Source organism: Bos taurus, chromosome 29, assembly GCF_002263795.3.
Source record: "Bos taurus isolate L1 Dominette 01449 registration number 42190680 breed Hereford chromosome 29, ARS-UCD2.0, whole genome shotgun sequence".
In the NCBI taxonomy this organism is placed as follows: domain Eukaryota; kingdom Metazoa; phylum Chordata; class Mammalia; order Artiodactyla; family Bovidae; genus Bos; species Bos taurus.
In genome coordinates this window covers 18,374,796-18,393,683 of record NC_037356.1, presented here as the reverse complement: position 1 = coordinate 18,393,683, position 18,888 = coordinate 18,374,796, and the positions used below count along the sequence as shown (strand labels likewise).

At 38.2% G+C, this 18,888-nt stretch overlaps 1 protein-coding gene across 1 annotated transcript; it reads left to right on the top strand.

Annotated features, from left to right (window-relative positions):
• Positions 1-426: 426 nt before the first annotated feature.
• AQP11 (aquaporin 11) lies at positions 427-15,462 on the top strand. Its single transcript, NM_001110069.2, has 3 exons — positions 427-1,101; positions 8,854-8,970; positions 11,944-15,462. The coding sequence occupies exons 1-3, from the start codon at positions 483-485 to the stop codon at positions 12,021-12,023; spliced, it is 816 nt and encodes a 271-aa protein (NP_001103539.2). The 5' UTR covers positions 427-482; the 3' UTR covers positions 12,024-15,462.
• Positions 15,463-18,888: the final 3,426 nt, after the last annotated feature.

Below are 18,888 nucleotides of genomic sequence, written 5' to 3'. Positions count from 1 at the left end.
GTTAAGGCGCAGGAGGCGCACGCCTTCCCTCTCAGCGCCGGGGACCCTGGGGCCCAAGTCTAGCCTCTCGCAAGGGCGCACGGGCCACCATGCGCATGCGCAATGGCCTCCGGACGCACGCCGTCCCTCCACTCCCTGCCCCACCCGCGCCCGCTCCCAAGCCCTGAGGGATACAGCGAGGGCGTGTGTCTGGCTTCTGCTGGCCGTTGGCCCCCTCAGACGGTGCCCTGGCAGAACTCTCCTCGAGGCCCGTCGCCTCCCCTCCTCCCCGGCTCTGGCAACAAAACTCTAGCGTAGAGCCGGGGAGATGGGGAGGAGTCCTTCAGCGTGGCACCCCCAGGGCCTCCGGCTGGTCTGGAGTCGGCCCGCCCCGAGGGGCGTGAGGAGGGGGCGGGGCTGAGGGCTGAGGACTTAGGACTGGGGCCCAGAGACCGCCTCCTGCAGAGCCCGAGCAGGCAGCCCAGTCTGGTGCTGAGAGAGCCATGACCGCGCTACGGGGGCTCTGGCCCGAGATGCAGGATACCTGCACCTCGCTGGGGCTGATGCTGTCGATCGTGCTGTTCACGGGGCTAGCCCGCGTGGTCACCCGGCAGCAGCTGAACGGACCCATGGCCCACGCCTTCGTCTTGGAGTTTCTGGCCACCTTCCAGCTCTGCTTCTGCACTCATGAGTTACAACTGCTGAGTGAGCAGGAACCCCTGCACCCCACCTGGCCGCTGACGCTAATCTACTTCTTCTCAATGGTGCATGGCCTGACTCTGGTGGGCACCTCCAGCAACCCGTGCGGCGTGATGATGCAGATAATGCTGGGGGGAATGTCCGCTGAGACGGGTGCGATTAGACTGTTAGCTCAGCTGATTGGTGCCCTGTGCAGCAGGTACTGCATGAGCGCCCTGTGGAGCCTGGGGCTGACCAAGTATCACGTCAGCGAGAGGAGCTTCGCTTGCAGGAATCCCATTCAAGTGGACTTGCCCAAAGCGGTCATCATAGAGGCTGTCTGCTCCTTTATTTTCCACAGCGCTTTGCTGCACTTCCAGGAGGTCCGAACCAAGCTTCGTATCCACCTGCTGTCAGCACTCATCACCTTTTTGGTTTATGCAGGTTTGTTATTCCCACAAAACACTGGGCACGTCCGGAGCTTCTATGACTTGAGACTCTTAAGTTCTTTGCCAGGATTCATTCGAAACTACTACGCTTCTATGATGTCAGTATTGGTATTTCCGTAATTCTAATCATTTTGCAGCTCATTCTTTACCGATAGGGTGCAAATATAGATCCTCCATTCAGTGCTTTCTTTTTAACACCCAGAGAAAGCCACTTCTGTGCTGAAACAGAGATCATGTGAGATACTGCCAAGGGTTCAGATATCCTACAAAGGGATTGTTGTAATAGTAGAGAGGAAAGATAACATCGGCTACCTTTTGCCCACTTGGTATATAGATCCTTGCTGAGGCTCTCGCTGAAAAATGATCCTGGGTTTCAAAAGTTCCTTCCAATTTAAAGCACAAGCTACATGAATAGCTAGTAGTAAGAGTGGGAAATAAACTTCTATAGTTCTATTTCTTATTTTTTACAAAATTACTTAAAATCATATATTTCCTTTCTAATTCATCTTGAATTTTTAATGGCCTATCAAGAAAGATGTGTTTTAAAATCAAAACTTGCTTGAAATCAAAGATTTTTAAAAAATAATTCTTGAGAAAATTCTTGAGAAAAAAATAATTCTTGAGAAATCTGCTTGATTTTTTGTAAATCGTATTTACCTTGACAGATCTCAGATATAGTGGATATTCTAACTAGGACAGGAAAATATTCTAAATAGGATAGGGAAATTTGAAAAGCAGTGATGAAGCATGTCATTTTAAATGATCATAACAGAATATTTTCACTAGAACTATCTGAATTGTAAAATGTTTGGGAGGTAGGAATCTAATAAAAAGAATTAGTAGTAAGACTCTGTCTTCTGCCCATTGAAAGGGAAACTATGAGTAGAAGCAAATCTTAAGGATTTTTAAACATATGCTCAACTTCCTAGGTAAAATGAAAGACTTTCTGATTCATTTCACCTTCTTTAAAATCTAGTACCATCCTTTTTGTAGACTCAGATGGAAATGAGTGGTATAGGAAAGAAGGAAAGATATATGCATATTTGAGGGGTTGGTGAGTAGTTGCTTATTAAAATTTTAAGTTTGGACTAAATCAGAAACATCCCCTGTATATGAACAGAATCATCCCTTGCAAAAAGTTATGCCACAAGTTAGCTCTGTACTTTAATTAGATGTGGTAAACATTTAAAAGATGTTTTAGGGATTTCCTTGCTGGTCCAGTGGTTAATACTCCTCACTTCCACTGCAGAGCTAGGGGGTGGGTGCAGGTTGGATCCCTGGTCCAAGGAACTAGACTTTCACATGCCCCACAGGGGCAGCCAAAAAAAGAAGTTTTAAATTAACACAATGTTATACAGAGTTCCTTATCCCTCTCTTGATAATCTATAAATTGGTATTCCTGTTTTTGTACTTTTAATACATATTTATTATTTCAACAGTAATACTGTATATAATATTAGCCAGTATCTATTTTATAAGTGACAAAGATTTTGAGAGAAGAGAAACAAGATAATATTTAAAATTATACATAAATATAATGAGAGTTATTGGAAAGGACCCATAAAATAACAATTTAAGATATCCAGAAATGTTCTTTTCCTTCCCCTCACATTACTGACATCAACATTGCTGAAATGAGGCTACTAATTGATGGAGGAGGAGAGACCGAAAGGATCACTAGAGCAGTGGTTCTCAACATTCCCTCTACATAGGAATCACATGGGGAGTGTTTTAAACATATCCATATTTGGGTACAGAGATTAAGATTTAATTGCTGTGGGAAAAAAACAAAATAAGATTTAATTGCTGTATGAAGGGGCCTAAGCAATGGTAGATTTAAATTTTTCCCAGGTGATCCCAATATGAAACCAGGACCGAGAACCACTGCTCCCATCTATATTTTGCTGGTCAGTTCATCACAGCCACTAGTCACATGTACTTATCAACTAAAATATTCAATTCTTCAGTCACTGTAACAACATTTCAAGTACTCAATAGCCATGTCTGGCTAGTGAGTACCATATTGGACAGCGATGAAAACTGCAGGGACAGAACCTAACAATTATTTATTGTTGTTACAGATATTGATTATTATGATGTTCCTTTTCTGCCAAATAAGGAAGATAAGAATATTCACTGGGCAGCGTGCAAGCATATAGGAAATTTATGAGTTTTGGTATTTAATCCTTACAACAACCCACTGATGAATAAATACATTATTCCCATTTTAAGTAAAGTAAGTGAGGGTTAAGAACGTGAAATGCCTTGTTCAAGATCACACAGCTATTAACAGAATGAGCTGGAACCATGGTTCAGATTTACACTAAAGCTTATACTCATTTCATTATCAGCATTTTATAGCATGCTCCTAAAAAGTAACAAAAATATGTACATACAACTGAATATTGTTTAGCCATGGAAAGGAATGAAGTTCTGATACATGCTACCATAGGAATGAACCTTGAAAACATTATGCTAAGCATAATAAGCCAGACACAAAGGGACAAATGTTATATGACTTCACTTTATATGAAATATTCAGAACAGGCAAATTCACAGTCAGAAAGTAGAACAGAGGTTACCATGGGTTGGGCAGCAAGGAGGAATAGGGATTTTTTTGTTTAATGGGTACAATTTCTGTTTGGGGCAATGAAAATTTTAGAAATAGTGGTGATGGTTGAACATTATAACTGCTGCTAAGTCGCTTCAGTCGTGTCCAACTCTGTGCGACCCCATAGACGGCAGCCCACCAGGCTCCCCCGTCCCCGGGATTCTCCAGGCAAGAACACTGGAGTGGGTTGCTATTTCCTTCTCCAGAACATTATAACTAGTGCCATGAATATACACTTTTAAATGGTTAAAATGGCATATGTTATATTTTACCATAACATAACAAAATTTAAGTTAACAAAGGATTGTTACCAAATAAATTTAGCAAACACTGGATTAAACAGATTTTCTAATTTAAGACTCACAGAGTTTTACTATGCTACTGTTTATAGTGAAACTCCAAGAGAAAGATATGGAACAGTTTTTCAAACATAGGAATACTTTTGTCTAGGAGTGTGCAGTAGAAGAGAGCATACTTTGGGAAATGCTGCACTAAGTCATATCACTCCCCATTATTTTCTATGGATATAAATCATAACTTTAGGTCAGAGCTATTTAAATAGAGTGAACTGTTTTAGGACTAGCTCAGTGTGTATCTCATCAGGCAGACATGAGGACTTTGCAGGAAGGAGTTAAGAATAGATAGGGAAGGGAAGGCAGGGGAAGCATTAGCTAAGTCAGGAATTGTTACAAGTTACTTCAATATGTAACTCTCTCTCATTTTTTAATTTCTAAAACACTACTGGGCTTCCCTGGTGGCTTAGCAGTAAAGAATCCACCTGCAATGTAGGAGACATGAGTTTGATCCCTAGGTTAGGAAGATCCCCTGGAGTAGGAAATGGCAACCCACTCCAATATTCTTGCCTGGGAAAGCCCATGGATAGAGGAGTCTGGTGGGCTACAGTCTATGGGGTTTTAAGAGCTGGACACAATTTTGCAACTAAACCACCACGACCAAGATAATATTAGTATTGGTTTGACTAAGTTGCATGCTGGGATATTTCTTTAATCACTTGCATTTGAGGATACCCAGAAGTCACTTATACAGGTCATATCAAAAGAACTGATTATTTAAGCTTATAGAACATAACTGTTCAGCAACAGAGCTACAGGCTCCTTGGATAGCCAATGACTAAGCATCTGATTGCATATTTATTGATTTAGCACCCTGCACATTTGTGCAGATGGAGGCCACTGATGTCTTTAACACTTGTATTTATTGGCTTCCCAAATAAAGTGAAAAAAAGCTCTGTGTTATTAACATATTAAAACTATAAAACTATTAATGCAGATTTGGAAGGTTTAGGTTTGGGGAGAATTTGGTTCAATGACTAGGATAAGAGAGAACTGCGTAAATTAATTAGATATTGGAAAAAAAATCTATTTTACACATCCAAGTAGGTTGTCTTTCTTACTGTACTGTTCCTTTGCAGAACTTTTAGTTATATACTTGTTTTCTGATGTAATGCCTGTCTTCCTCCACCAAACAGTAAGCTTTATGAGTACAGAGACTAAAATTGTTTTATTCATTATGAAACATAACCAGGACTGAGAGTGTCCCATTACAAATAAATACTCATTATTTTTAGAATGAGTAGAATGAATGAAATAGCAAATAGTCTATTCACTTAAAAAAATCAAAAGAAATAATACATATCTGGGTATTCCATATTTTATGCCTAAGAGCTTCTAAAATAAGCCTAATAAAATGTCCAAAGTAATTCCATTTTTACTCCATTCAGGAGCTTTTGGAATCCTTCTAAGTCATGAAGAATTTGGATAGATTATTTGTCAAAGAAGGGAGCTAAGTCCTATATATATATATATATATATTTATATTTAATACAATAACCATAATGACATAGGTTCCAATCTACAAATGAAAAACAGCTTCAAACAAGGCACAAAATATTTTGTTTTTGTTTTTCTCATGCCAGTATAATACAATGGTAAAGAGCATAAGCCTCTTGGACTGTGTCCTTAGGATAGATAATTTAGGTCTGTTTCCTCATCCTTAAAATGGAGAATAACACTATCGCTTCAGACTATCATGAAAAATAATGTACTCCAAGTTCTTCCCACAGTAACTGGCATAGATGTCTGGTCACTTTATAAATTAGTTAATTGACACTGTAGCTTTTATACAAGTCTTGCATGATTTTAGTGTCATTCTGTCACAGAGAACTTGATTTGCTTTAGGAGTGCTGAGACACCTAAGTGCCTATAATTACCAGATTTGGAACTCTGTCTTTTGACTGTCCTAATTTCACCAAGTTCACACTGTCCTCTGAGATTCCTGGCAGCCAGCTGGATCTCCCTGTTGATACCTCTTCTTCAACAGGTGTAATGGCTTCCTCCCTCCAGACATCAATACATAGTAACTAATTTTTCAGAGTCATTTTCTCCAAGTTCTGTGCCTGATGGATAATTCTTACTTTTTAAATAATTCATATTTAACTACAAAATACATGAATGTGTTCTTTTTGTAAATAATGGAAACACTACCAATGAGACTCTCAATGCCTTTTGATTACCATCCTTCATGCCTGTCCCCTCTCCTTCCCTGCCTCCTCTTCTCACCAGTATAGTCCTCTGTGCGTGCGTGTCCTTCCAAACTCTTATGTACATTTACTGTACATATTGATAGGACCCTACAGAAACTATTTTATGTGTGTTCATATTAAGATGAATCATGCCTTACTTTCTGCAGTTTTTTTAGTGGTGTGGTTCAATGATACTATCTTGGAGATCTGTGTTAGTAAAGAGATCTTTCTTATTATTTGAATACTGAACAGCATTCCAAATTAATAATAAAGTTATTTATTTAGCTATTTTCTTATGAATGAACACTTAGGTTTTTCCCAGTTTGTTGCTATTATAAACAAACAACCGTATACATGTCTACTAGTATACAGGTACCAGTAGTTCTCCAGGACAGTGGTTTTCAACAGAACAATTTTGGCAACGTCTGGGAACATTTTTGTTTGTTATATGGGGAAGATGAATATGCAGCTGACGTTTAATGGGTCAAGGCTAGGAATGCTAAAAATCCCACAGTGCATAGAACCCTAACAAAGAATGATCCAGCCTAAAATATCAAAGCCAATGCCATGTTTTGGACCTTTTGTTGACACAATGGATTTCTGAATCAGTTAACTTACCCTTAATGCTTAAAATAACAATTTTTTTTTCATGATTTTGTGGGTTAGATAGGAAATTCCCCTGAGATCATATAGCTGGACAGTTGGTTTCTTTGGAAGAGCAAAGGTGCTTCACTCATGTGTCCAGCAGTTAACAGCCATCTAAGACACCTCAGTTTTTTTCCTTGTGGCCTCTCATCCTCCATCAGCCTAGATCAGCTCATGTACACGGTCAGCGCATTGTTCCAACACAGCAAGGAGTAGAAGCCAATGATGGATTTATTGAGACCTGAACCTAGAATTCAGTGTTGCTCCTCACATTCAGAATTCACATAGCATCACTTCTGCTGTATTCTATTTGTTAATGCAAGTTGCAAAGCCAGTTCATACTCAAGAGAAAGGAACAGACTTGTACATCTTAAGAGAAGCAGCATCTACCAAGTCATACTGAGCAGATCTGGTGATGGGAGGATTAGAAGACAGAGTATGAAGTAACTGGAGGTTTAGCGTGGTATAAGACCAAATGATAGTGTTCTCAGACCTAATAGAAATACCAAAGACCTAATGGGAATACTGAAGCAAACTAATTATGAAGGCAATGGTTGTCTATTGATAAATGCCTTAAAAAAATCACAGGTCACTTGTATTATCACTGTACATATTACATTATATTTTATTGTATAATCTGTGTGGAAAGATCTGTGTGAGTTCTTACCTTTCTGTTCATGGTGTCCAGAACATAAGAACTCAATAATTCTTTGTGGCATTAATTTGAAATGACCACATGCCAACCAAATAATTCTGCTGGCCCCTGGCAGTTGCAGGCTCAACATTCCAAGATTTGACTATTCAAGAGTGGTTCTGAAGGTCCATGATGTGATGTCATTTATAATTGCTGAGGCATGAATATGAATTGTGCTGTGAGGCTGGCATGCCAAGAAAAAAACTCTTAGCCACGGAGTGAACTCAGTTCATTTCTCAACATCTTTATCTCAACAAAGCTTCAATGTTTTCAGCCTGTCAAGTGTGAAATTTTATGAAAAGGTCACTTAATTTCCAATTTTATTTCACGGCATTTTATAAAAACAGTTAACATGCTCTTGTGGCATGTGTCCATGTAAAATTTGTGAAGATCTCTGATCTGTTGCTGTAGCTAAGTTGGAGGCAGATGAGTGTGCTCAAGCTTCCACATGGAACAACCACCAGAAATGTCTCTATCTCAGGGATACAATGAGGGTATGTTCTGAAAAGCTGAGCCACAGTTTTGGTGAGTACCACTGGACAGCCAGTCCAACCTCTTTCGCTTTTCCTCACTTGCTGTGTGGCCACAGCTATAAAATTCCTGGGCCCCATCTCAGAGAGAGACCCTAAGTGAAGAGCTGGACCCTAAGTCCTGAAAAGCAGGCAACAGTTAGAATTTGTGCTGATCTTTCATAATTACTCAGTCACTTCTTTTTTTATTAAAATTTTTTTCTGTAACCACTTTATTGAGATATAATTCACATACCATTCACAATCACTTCTTTAGGGCTTTGTTGACAAGTAAAAGTGGAATAGTTTGCTTTTTGTTCCAACACCAAGGTTATTTCTGTTCAAGAGGATCCTGGGGTATTGTACCCATTTTAACAACATTTTCATTATATTTTTATTAATTTAAGTTGAATGTTAAGGGCAGCCAAATCTGTTTTATAAAAGTGTAGGAATACTAATAGAGCAGGTTAATTTTCAATGTGTATTCATAATATACCACAGCAAAAGCACTGGATGAAAATTCTTAATGTCCTTTGTCCTCCTGCCTTTTTTGCACCTGGCATATTATAATCTATAATCTATTTTTATATTCTATAATATGCCAGGTGATTCTGCAAAGAAAAATTACAGAATAAAAAAACTTAAATACCTAAAATAAAAGTTTTATTTAGTAATCCCTGTATTTCTAGTTGCAAGAAAATGTAAGATATATGGTTTGATATCATTCTGGTTAATATGTATTACAGGAGGAAGTCTAACAGGAGCTGTATTTAATCCAACTTTGGCACTTTCACTGCATTTCAAGTGTTTTGATGAAGCATTCCTTCAATTTTTTATAGTATATTGGCTGTCTCCTTCTTTAGGTAAGTATATTTTTATTCAATATGATGAAAAGATTAGGGTATACTAAAATACAATATGGAATGTCACAAAAAAGGTATGAAATATTATGTCCGAAATAACATTTTATTTTGTGCAGTATCCGTTAAAACTGCTTTTGTCTTTAAAGAAACAAGAATAGTAAGTTTGAAGTTTAATCTCTCTTTAATATGCCCTTAGATATGAGGGCAAAGAAGTGACGAGTGATTACTTCCACTAAAAAATAATCTTTTTTTGCTAAAGGAATTTGTTTTTTCAAGTTTGTGAGCTCCAGATAAAATACTATTTAGCTCATCTGACCCATTTTGTCGAACAGCATTTCATGAAACAATACAGAACTATAATAAATGTAGTTTTAAAAATTTCCACAAATTGCATTCCTGTTATTTCTATCTGGGTCAGTTATGTAAAACTCTTCTTCTCAAATAGGTCAAATAACACAAAAAAAGTTACAAAATAACTAATCATGATATGCATATCCTTATATAAATTATCAGCATTTCTTGATTTTGTTTAATCATCTATTTTAAGCCTGACTGTAATTCACAGCTATAAATGAATATGAGGATAACTGGCCTTCTAATTAGTTCATTCTTCTTTTTATCCATAGTTTGCATTTTGTTTCTTGTTGCTTATTTCTGTTAAAAAAAAGGGGGGGCAGGGGAAGGGGAGGGTACCTACAGAAGAGAACATGGGCCTAACAGGTTTGAATAGCCATGACACTTTACTCCTCCCATTCACCCTCCATTCCTGTCATTTAGGACTTTTCCTCACATTTAGCATCTGTTGCGCTCAGTAATCAGAGAAGGCAATGGCACCCCACTCCAGTACTCTTGCCTGGAAAATCCCATGGATGGAGTAGCCTGGTAGGCTGTAGTCCATGGGGGTCACTAAGAGTTGGACATGACTGAGCAACTTCCCTTTCACTTTTCGCTTTCATGCATTGGAGAAGGAAATGGCAACCCACTCCAGTGTTCTTGCCTGGAGAATCCCAAGGACGGGGGAGCCTGGTGGGCTTCCGTCTATGGGGTCGCACAGAGTCGGACACGACTGAGGCAGCTTAGCAGCAGCAGCATACTCAGTAATATCTATACCTAAACATGAAGAATATCAGAAACTGTATTTTAAACTGCTAATAATGGTAACTTTTTTTCATCTATTCATTACTAGTGTTTTCCAGTAACTTCTTCAAAGATAAATTATCTGTTTCTGATTTTTAAGAAGTAAAAAAAGGTCACTGAAGTTCACAAAGAAGTTAAAAAGGTCACTAATTGGACAGGTCTACTAATAGTTTTTTTTTTTAATATTTATTTATTTGGCTGCACCAGGTCTTCGTTGCGGCACATGGGATCACTGATCTTCATTATGGCACATGGGATCTTTTTTTTTCCAGTCATGGCAAATGGGATCTAGTTGTGGCATGCCAACTCATAGGTGCGGCACGTAGGATCTAGTTCCCTGACCAGGGATTGAACCCAGGCACGCTGCCACCTCCTCCAAATTAATAAGATGTTAGAAATGTGACTGTAAGGATGTATATAGAATTAATTCTCTAGCTTATACATTTCATATAATGAAAATTAGTAAATTCTATTTGATTCTATAAAATTGCAACTCCATTTTAGAAAGTTTTAAACATGTCTTATTTTCTAGCTCCAACTTTATAAAGAAAATGTCAAATTTTGTGAATTATATTGATTCTGATTTTTTTTTTAATCTAAAGCTTCTGGTTGCAAAACAGGCTCATCTCTTTAAAATTTGTTATCCAAATATTAGTCAAACCTTAATTTCCTTATCAAATAGCAGTAAATTATCAAATCTGCATGTGATAAAAACACATTCTTTATCTAAGTTTAACTGATTTAGAGTGTTAAGCCTACCTTTAATCAACCCTGAATATTCACTGAAAGGACTGATGCTGAAGCTGAAGCTCCAGTAATTTTGACCACCTGGGAAAAGGCGACTCATTGGAAAAGACTCTGATCTGGGAAAGATGGAAGGCAAAAGGAGAAGGGGGTGGCAGAAGATGAGATGGTTAGATAGCATCACTGACTCAACGGACATGAATTTGAACAAATGCCAGGAGATAGGGAAGGACAAAGAAGCCTGGCATGCTGCAGTCCATGGGGGTCACAAAGAGTCCGACACAACTTAGTGACTGAACAACAATAGAGCTTTAAACCTATATACGTTAAGATAAAACCATTAACCACCACAGACTTCTCTTAGACAGTGATTTGAGTCCCATGGCTAAGTCCCCTCTATCTGTTTCCCATTGAAAAATTTTAAATCTTTAATATAAAAATGTCTTTTAAATTACCTATTATTCATATGCTAGATTTATCTGATATGACCTCAAAAATGAAAATTTACTAATGTGATTTTTAAAAGCATATTTATATTCAAGTTTTAAAATGTCAACTGAAATTTCTGTTTCAGAAACTTTGCTTAATACAATTCTAAAAGCTACTAATGGTTGAGATTAAAATGGAGACCCAAGTCAAGTTTCTCACTTAGCAAGTCAGTAATGGAGCTAGAAATAGAACTCCAGATCTTTCTATTTATCCTTTGAATTCATTATTTAGATCCTACTAGTTTTTCCAAGTATGTACTGTTTTTAAAGATTAATGGTTGAAGAAAAATCATGTGAGAATATTAGACTTTAAAATATCTACATGATGGAACTTCCCTGGTGGTCCAGTGGTTAAAACTCCATGCTTCTACCACAGGAGGCATGGGTTCGATCACTGGTTGGGGAACGAAGATCCTACATGTCATGTGCTACAGCCAAAAATAAATAAAACAAAATATCTACAGTTTTATGTAGAAGTCATATAGCTAATTCTTTTAAACACACCTCTAAAAATCTCTTGGTAAATAATTGTATATAATCTTAAATTATAATCACTGATCATAAACTTCTTAAAGATTGTGTTATTTTACTGTTTGTCTTTCAGGTATATTGCTGATGATTGTGATGTTCAATTTTTTCCTTCCATGGCTGTATGACAACCACACAACTAATAAAAAGGAGTAACTATTCTAAAAGACTCAGCCTAAATTACAGGACAGTCAAGCTGGATGTGATAAAGATTTTATCACCTAATATTCAACACTGGTTGCACTGGATTCATCAATATTATCTTCCTTTGAAGAAGCTGCCTTAGAGCTTTCATCACTGGAACTTAAAAAAAAATTACTGTGAAAATGAGGTATCCTGTGTTTCTCAGTTAAGGCTTCTTCTTTTAAGTGTGTATTAAGTGCTGCTAGAAAAGACTCTACATTAAGTATAAATCTCAAGTGATAATTGTTAATTTTGATGAAAAAGAAACTAAGTACAGGGTGAGAAGGGAAAGATGATGGTGGGACCAAGAAAGAGTATGTGTATCAGATGTCATCTGAACGAGCAAGATTTTTAACCAAAACTACAACCAGTCATGCTTACAGAACTGGAGAGGGATACTTTTCAGCCACTACCTCACACAATGATACCATCAGCAGTGTCATCTTTCAATAGGAAAGTTGCTATTAGAAGTAGACATCTACTGATATGGGGATTCCTGAATTTTGAATATATTCTAATTTAAAATATTTTCTCTAAATAGGCAATTTCAGAAGCTTTAGGCGAGCTGTCATTCTTTAACAGACTTTACTAAAGCACTCATACAAAGTTTATGCTTTTCACATTCTCATTTGATTGTAACAGCTACTTTATGAAGTACGTAGGGCATGTATTTTTAATCTCCATTTTACAGATAAGGAAACTAAGTCTGGAAGGGAGTTTACTGCTCTGCCTAAGGTGAAACACAGTCAAATACCATCTTTAGACTTCTACTTCAATATAAAAATATCTTCTCAGTCATCATTAAGACTAAAGGAAAACTGGAGATTTTGAAGAAACATTAAATATTTTATAATGTTACAGTCTGTTTAGGAATTAACAGCTCTTTTCAGGCTTAAAGAACCTTCAAGTTTTCCTCTATCAGAAGCTTTCTTTTATTAAAGTTCAAAAAGGCTAAGTATGTTTTTCTTCAAAGGAATTCTATCATCAGGGTCAGAAATGAAAGCAAAGAGAAAGAAAAGGTTGGGGAGGGGGATGAAATAAGATCTGTTGAGTAATAATCAGTTAAGCAACGCATAAACTGCCAGGTGATTTAAGTGCTGCTTGGTGATCGGCCTGTGATAGTCACTCTCCATAAACCTGCAGACTGAACTCAAAAGCTGCAGGGTACCCAGCAAGGCAGCCAGTTTGAGGGTCATGGACTTTGACTCTTGAACTTAACACAGATGGTAGTAGTTTCTATTTTAAAAAGCAGAGTTCATAAAATTGCAACAATGGCTAAATGGAATCTCTGACTTGTTTCATTTGATCTGCACAGTATTTCAAACAAGTTAGTATTTGTAATATTTTTTTTAAAACACAAAAATCCACAGTTCTAGCTTTTCTTGGAAAAAAAAAAAAGGATGAGTCAACATTAGGGCTGAATTCTGCTATTACAACCACACAAAATAACTGGTCCCAGGACTTCCCTGGTGGTCCAGTGGCTAAGACTCTGACCTCCCAATGCAGGGGGCCTAGGTTCGATCCCTGGACAGGGAACTAGATCCCACATGCCTCAACTAAAGATCTCCCATGCCACAACTAAGACCCAGTGCAGCCAAATAAATAAAATAAAAAAGACTGGTCCCTTTAAAATAATCCCTTTGCCACTCCCTATGTCTTCCAAACATGAAGCTGAATTTCACTTGTTTCATGGCTTTTTCTGTACATAATTTTTAAAAATTCATAAATTCCTATCTCTTTATCATGAGACTGTGGTTTAAGAAAACTGAGTGTTAATTTGTGAAAATACCCAGCTCTCTAAACTTCACTTCTCAGAATTAGAGGTTATGACTTCTGATGACATGGTTTCCCCTTGCAGCCCTCTCAAATGGTAGCTTGGCTCTTTTCTCTGCTGCCTCCATTAATAACGTCATCAGACCATGCCATCTTCTACCTAGGTACTCCTTCCTGCAATTCTATCTACTGTATCTATTGTATCTACTGTACAGCCCCCTCAATTCCTTCTTGATCTTTTCGGAATGTAGTTCCTTTCTCACTCATTCTCTACACTACTCCAGTTACATTTGCTGGTGATTTCAATACTTACAAAGATGATCCTTCCAGGATCTTGGCCTCCCACTTCATTGGCTGAACTTGAAGGCTCTTCAGTAATTTTTCCTTTCTCTTCTGCCTCAGCTACAAATTTGGTCATAACCTTGAGCTTGTCATTACCAGTAACTCAGACTCTTCTCTGACCTCAAACACCTCTTTCCCCAATCACTAACCCCTTTCTCCAGCTCACTTCACCCTACTTTCTTTATCTCCAATACTTTGAACCCCCATGGGGAACTTGGGTCCATTGATACTACCACCATCTCTCTCCCCTATCAATTACTCTCTTCTGAAGCAGCTTAAATTACACTCTTGCATAGAATCTTAATTCCCTTGTTCCTCTAACTCCTCATGCTTACATAGGTTAATCAAAATTTAATTAATTCCAACTGTCTACTTATTCCATGCCTGCCTCCATACATGAAATATAAGAAAAACTGGGTAGCAGTAGGACAGTTCTTTCAAAGACTTGCTATAAACAAACAAAATGTGGGTGGTATCTAAAGGGGGAAATTGGATCAAGAAAGAATTTCTTTTTTTAAGGTGGGAAAGATATTTGGCATGCTTACATGCTGAGAGGAATGATGCAGTAGAGAAAATGATGATGTCGGAAAGGGAGGGGAGATTTAGGTTCAGTTTTTAATAGCTAAGAAAAGATAAAAGCAAATGCACAACTGAAGGGGCAGGCCTTAGCTAGAAGCACAACAGATGGTTCATAGAAACAGGACAAAAGGTAGGAATATATGGGCAGAAGACTTAGGTAAGCAGATGTGATGATGTGAGTCTGAAGAAGCTCAATTTTCCTCTTCCCATTTTTTTCTTGAAGCATTCTAGTCAGGCCTTCAACTCCACCATTCCACTGAAATTCTTGCCAAGCCCATCAATGACTTTAATGTTGTTAAGTCAATGTCTCATACTTCTTACCTATCAGCAGCATTTGCTAGTTTATTGCTTTCTCCTTGTGAATCACTTCACTTCCCCAAAATCATTGTCTTTTCAGTTTCTTCTTCCTCCTTTCCTCCAAACTAAACGATACCTTCCCAGGGCTCAGTCCTCTGAGCTCTTTTCTATTTCTCCTTATTCCCTTGATAATTTTACCCAATCTTGTGGTTTTATAGCAACTGTATCATAACTGCCTAATTTCTATGTCCAGCTTATACAACCGTCCTGAACTCCAGACTCATATCCATCTGTATATGAAACATCTATACTTTGTTGTCTAAGATATAACTCAATACATGCAGCTCTAGTTAATTCAGATTGCAAAGTGTATCCATTCTATTGGTGGTATTTGTAGTTATTCAATATTAAATCAATGCTTCAATAAACATTCTTGTGCACATGTGTTTTTCTAGGGTAGTAGGCTTTTGTACTTTTCATTATGGCCTACCAGCATAGTTTGGTCAAGCCTCCATCTACTTCAGTTCAGTTCAGTTCAGTCGCTCAGTCATGTCCGACTCTTTGTGACCCCATGAATTGCAGCATGCCAGGCCTCCCTGTCCATCACCAACTCCCGGAGTTCACTCACACTCACATCCATCAAGTCGGTGATGCCATCCAGCCATCTCATTCTCTGTCGTCCCCTTCTCCTCCTGCCCCCAATCCCTCCCAGCATCAGAGTCTTTTCCAGTGAGTCAACTCTTCACATGAGGTGGCCAAAGTACTGGAGTTTCAGTTTTAGCATCAGTCTTTCCAAAGAACACCCAGGACTGATCTCCTTTAGAATGGACTGGTTGGATCTCCTTGCAGTCCAAGGGACTCTCAAGAGTCTTCTCCAACACCACAGTTCAAAAGCATCAATTTTTCAGCATTCAGCCTTCTTCACAGTCCAACTCTCACATCCATACATGACCACTGGGAAAACCATAGCCTTGACTAGATGGACTTTTGTTGGCAAAGTAATGTCTCTGCTTTTGAATATGCTATCTAGGTTGGACATAACTTTCCTTCCAAGGAGTAAGCGTCTTTTAATTTCATGGCTGCAATCACCATCTGCAGTGATTTTGGAGCCCCAGAAAATAAAGTCTGACACTGTTTCCACTGTTTCCCCATCTATTTCCCATGAAGTGATGGGACCAGATGCCATGATCTTAGTTTTCTGAATGTTGAACTTTAAGCCAACTTTTTCACTCTCCTCTTACTCTTACCCAAATTATTGCAATAATTTCATGTTTCTATTGAGTGATCCTATTAAAGCAATCAAATCATGCAGCACCTATTTCAGACTGAAAGGCATATATTCCTTGATTTAACTATTACAAAACCGTTGGTGTAAAACATTAATGTGCTGGGAAAAGCTGCACATGAATCAGTGTGATTTCTGGGTATATGGACAGCACTGCCCTATTTTAGCAATCATTTTGAGCTGGTTCACATTATTTAAAAACATGCTATAGCAAAACTGCACTAGACTACTAGGGCTAGAATAACTACACTTGACAGCTTCCTACATAAGGAAGAATTCCACAACTTCTTGCTTTTAAAAGACACCATAAACAAAATGAAGACATGTGACAGAGTAGGATATTGGAGTCCAGAATATATAAAGGACAGACGAGTAAGAAAAAAATTAGGCAAAAAAACATAAAAGAGTCAAATGTACAAAGCAGAAAGGTGTTCAATCTCATTAATAATCAGGAACATGGAAACTACAATCATGATGAAATTCTACTTTCATATTCATCAGGTTGGCAGAAATTCAGAAGTCTGGAAATATCAAAAATATTAGGAGGAAACTATTACTTTAAATAGCCCCAATCATTTTGGAGCACAATTTAGCAAAATCTAGCAAAGTTTAAGGTTTACATATTTAAATGAAATTTTGGGGGACAGATTAGCAGAAATTAACATTTGTGGGTCCTATTGGCTGGAAAAGTACTTCTTGTTGTAGATGAAATGAAAGCTACTGCAACACACACACACACACATGCATATAAGACATGCGTAAGAATATCTGCTGCGGCACTGCTTTAATAATGAATAACTGGAATCTTACATGCCCGTCATGAAAATGAATGAGCTGTGCTAGAGAGCTGCCTGTATCAAACTTTTAAAAAAGGACATCTCTTTGGACACATCTCTATTGGCTGCATCTGGCCTGAGTTGTGGTATGTGGATCTTTTTCACATGGGACCTTTCACTGTGGCACATGGATTCTCTACCTGTGGTGTGAGGGCTCAGCAGTTGCAGCTTGTGGATTCTCTAGTGGGCTCAGCAGTTGAGGCATTGGGCTTAGTTTCTCCATGGTATGTGGGATCTTAGTTCTCTGACCAGAGATCAAACCCGTGGCCCCTGCATTGCAAGGTGGATTCTTAACCACTGGAACACAAGGGAAGTCCTTGCCTATTATCGACTTGAATGCAACTATTACAGTGCTAAGTAGGAAAAATGGCAGAAAGATTCAATTAGTAATAGTTACAAAACATGCAACCCAATACTATGTAATGTTTATAGGATATATACACATGGAGCAAAAATGCAAACACATACATAGTTATGATAAATACCAAATTGGAGATAGTGGTTATTCCACTATTTGAGATAGTGGTTACAAAGGGAGCTTTAATTGTATGTGAGTTATGTTGGTATGTGTTACATTAGTCTTTTTTTAAACTGAAGTATAGTTGCTGCTGCTGCTAAGTTGCTTCAGTTGTGTCCGACTCTGTGCGACCTCATAGAGTCTGGCAGCCCACCAGGCTCCCCCGTCCCTGGGATTCTCCAGGCAAGAATACTGGAGTGGGTTACCATTTCCTTCTCCAATGCAGGAAAGTGAAAAGTGAAAGTGAAGTCGCTCAGTCGTGTCCAACTCCTAGCAACCCCATGGACTGCAGCCTACCAGGCTCCTCCGTCCATGGGATTTTCCAGGCAAGAGTACTGGAGTGGGGTGCCACTGCCTTCACCTGAAGTATAGTTAAGAATAACATTATTTTCATGTGTATAGCATAGTGATTGTAATACAGATTATACTTCATTAAGTTATTACAAGATAATGGCTATAATTCCTTGTGCTATGCAATATGTCCGTGTTGCTTATCTACTTTTTACATGATATTAATAGCTCATATCTGCTAATCTCATATCTGAAATTTGTTCCTTCTCCATTTCTTCCCTTTGGTAACCACAAGTTTGTTTTCTGTATCTGTGAGTCTGTTTCTGTTTTGCATATACATTCATTTGTATTATTTTTCAATTCCACATGTGATATCATACAGTATTTGTTTTTTTCCTGACTTATTTCACTAAACATAATATTCTCTAGGTAACATTAGTCTTAATACGCCAAAAATATTTCATAACACAAATTATTTATAAAATTAGGTAATAACTAACTTTTCCTTTACCTGCAGAGTTTTGCATTTAAACAATGAATGACTGTTATAAATTTTCTGATTTTCTGAAACCCTAAACTGTTTCTAAACTCTAAACTGACATACAGGGACTTCCCTGGTGGTCCCATGGTTAAGAATCCACTGTGCAAGCAGGGGATGTGGGTTGGATCTCTGGTCAGTGAACTAAGATCCCACCCTCCACTGGGGAACTCCCATGAGATCTGGAGCCTGTGAGCCACAACAAAGACCCCACATGCCACAACCAAGACTTGACACAGTAAATAAATAAAAATAAATGACAATATAAAGCCCAAATCCCTATTCCTCAGATTAAAAAAAAAAAATACACGGAGAAAGAAATGGTAACCCACTCCAGTATTCTTGCCTGGAAAAATCCATGGACAGAGGAACCTGGTGGG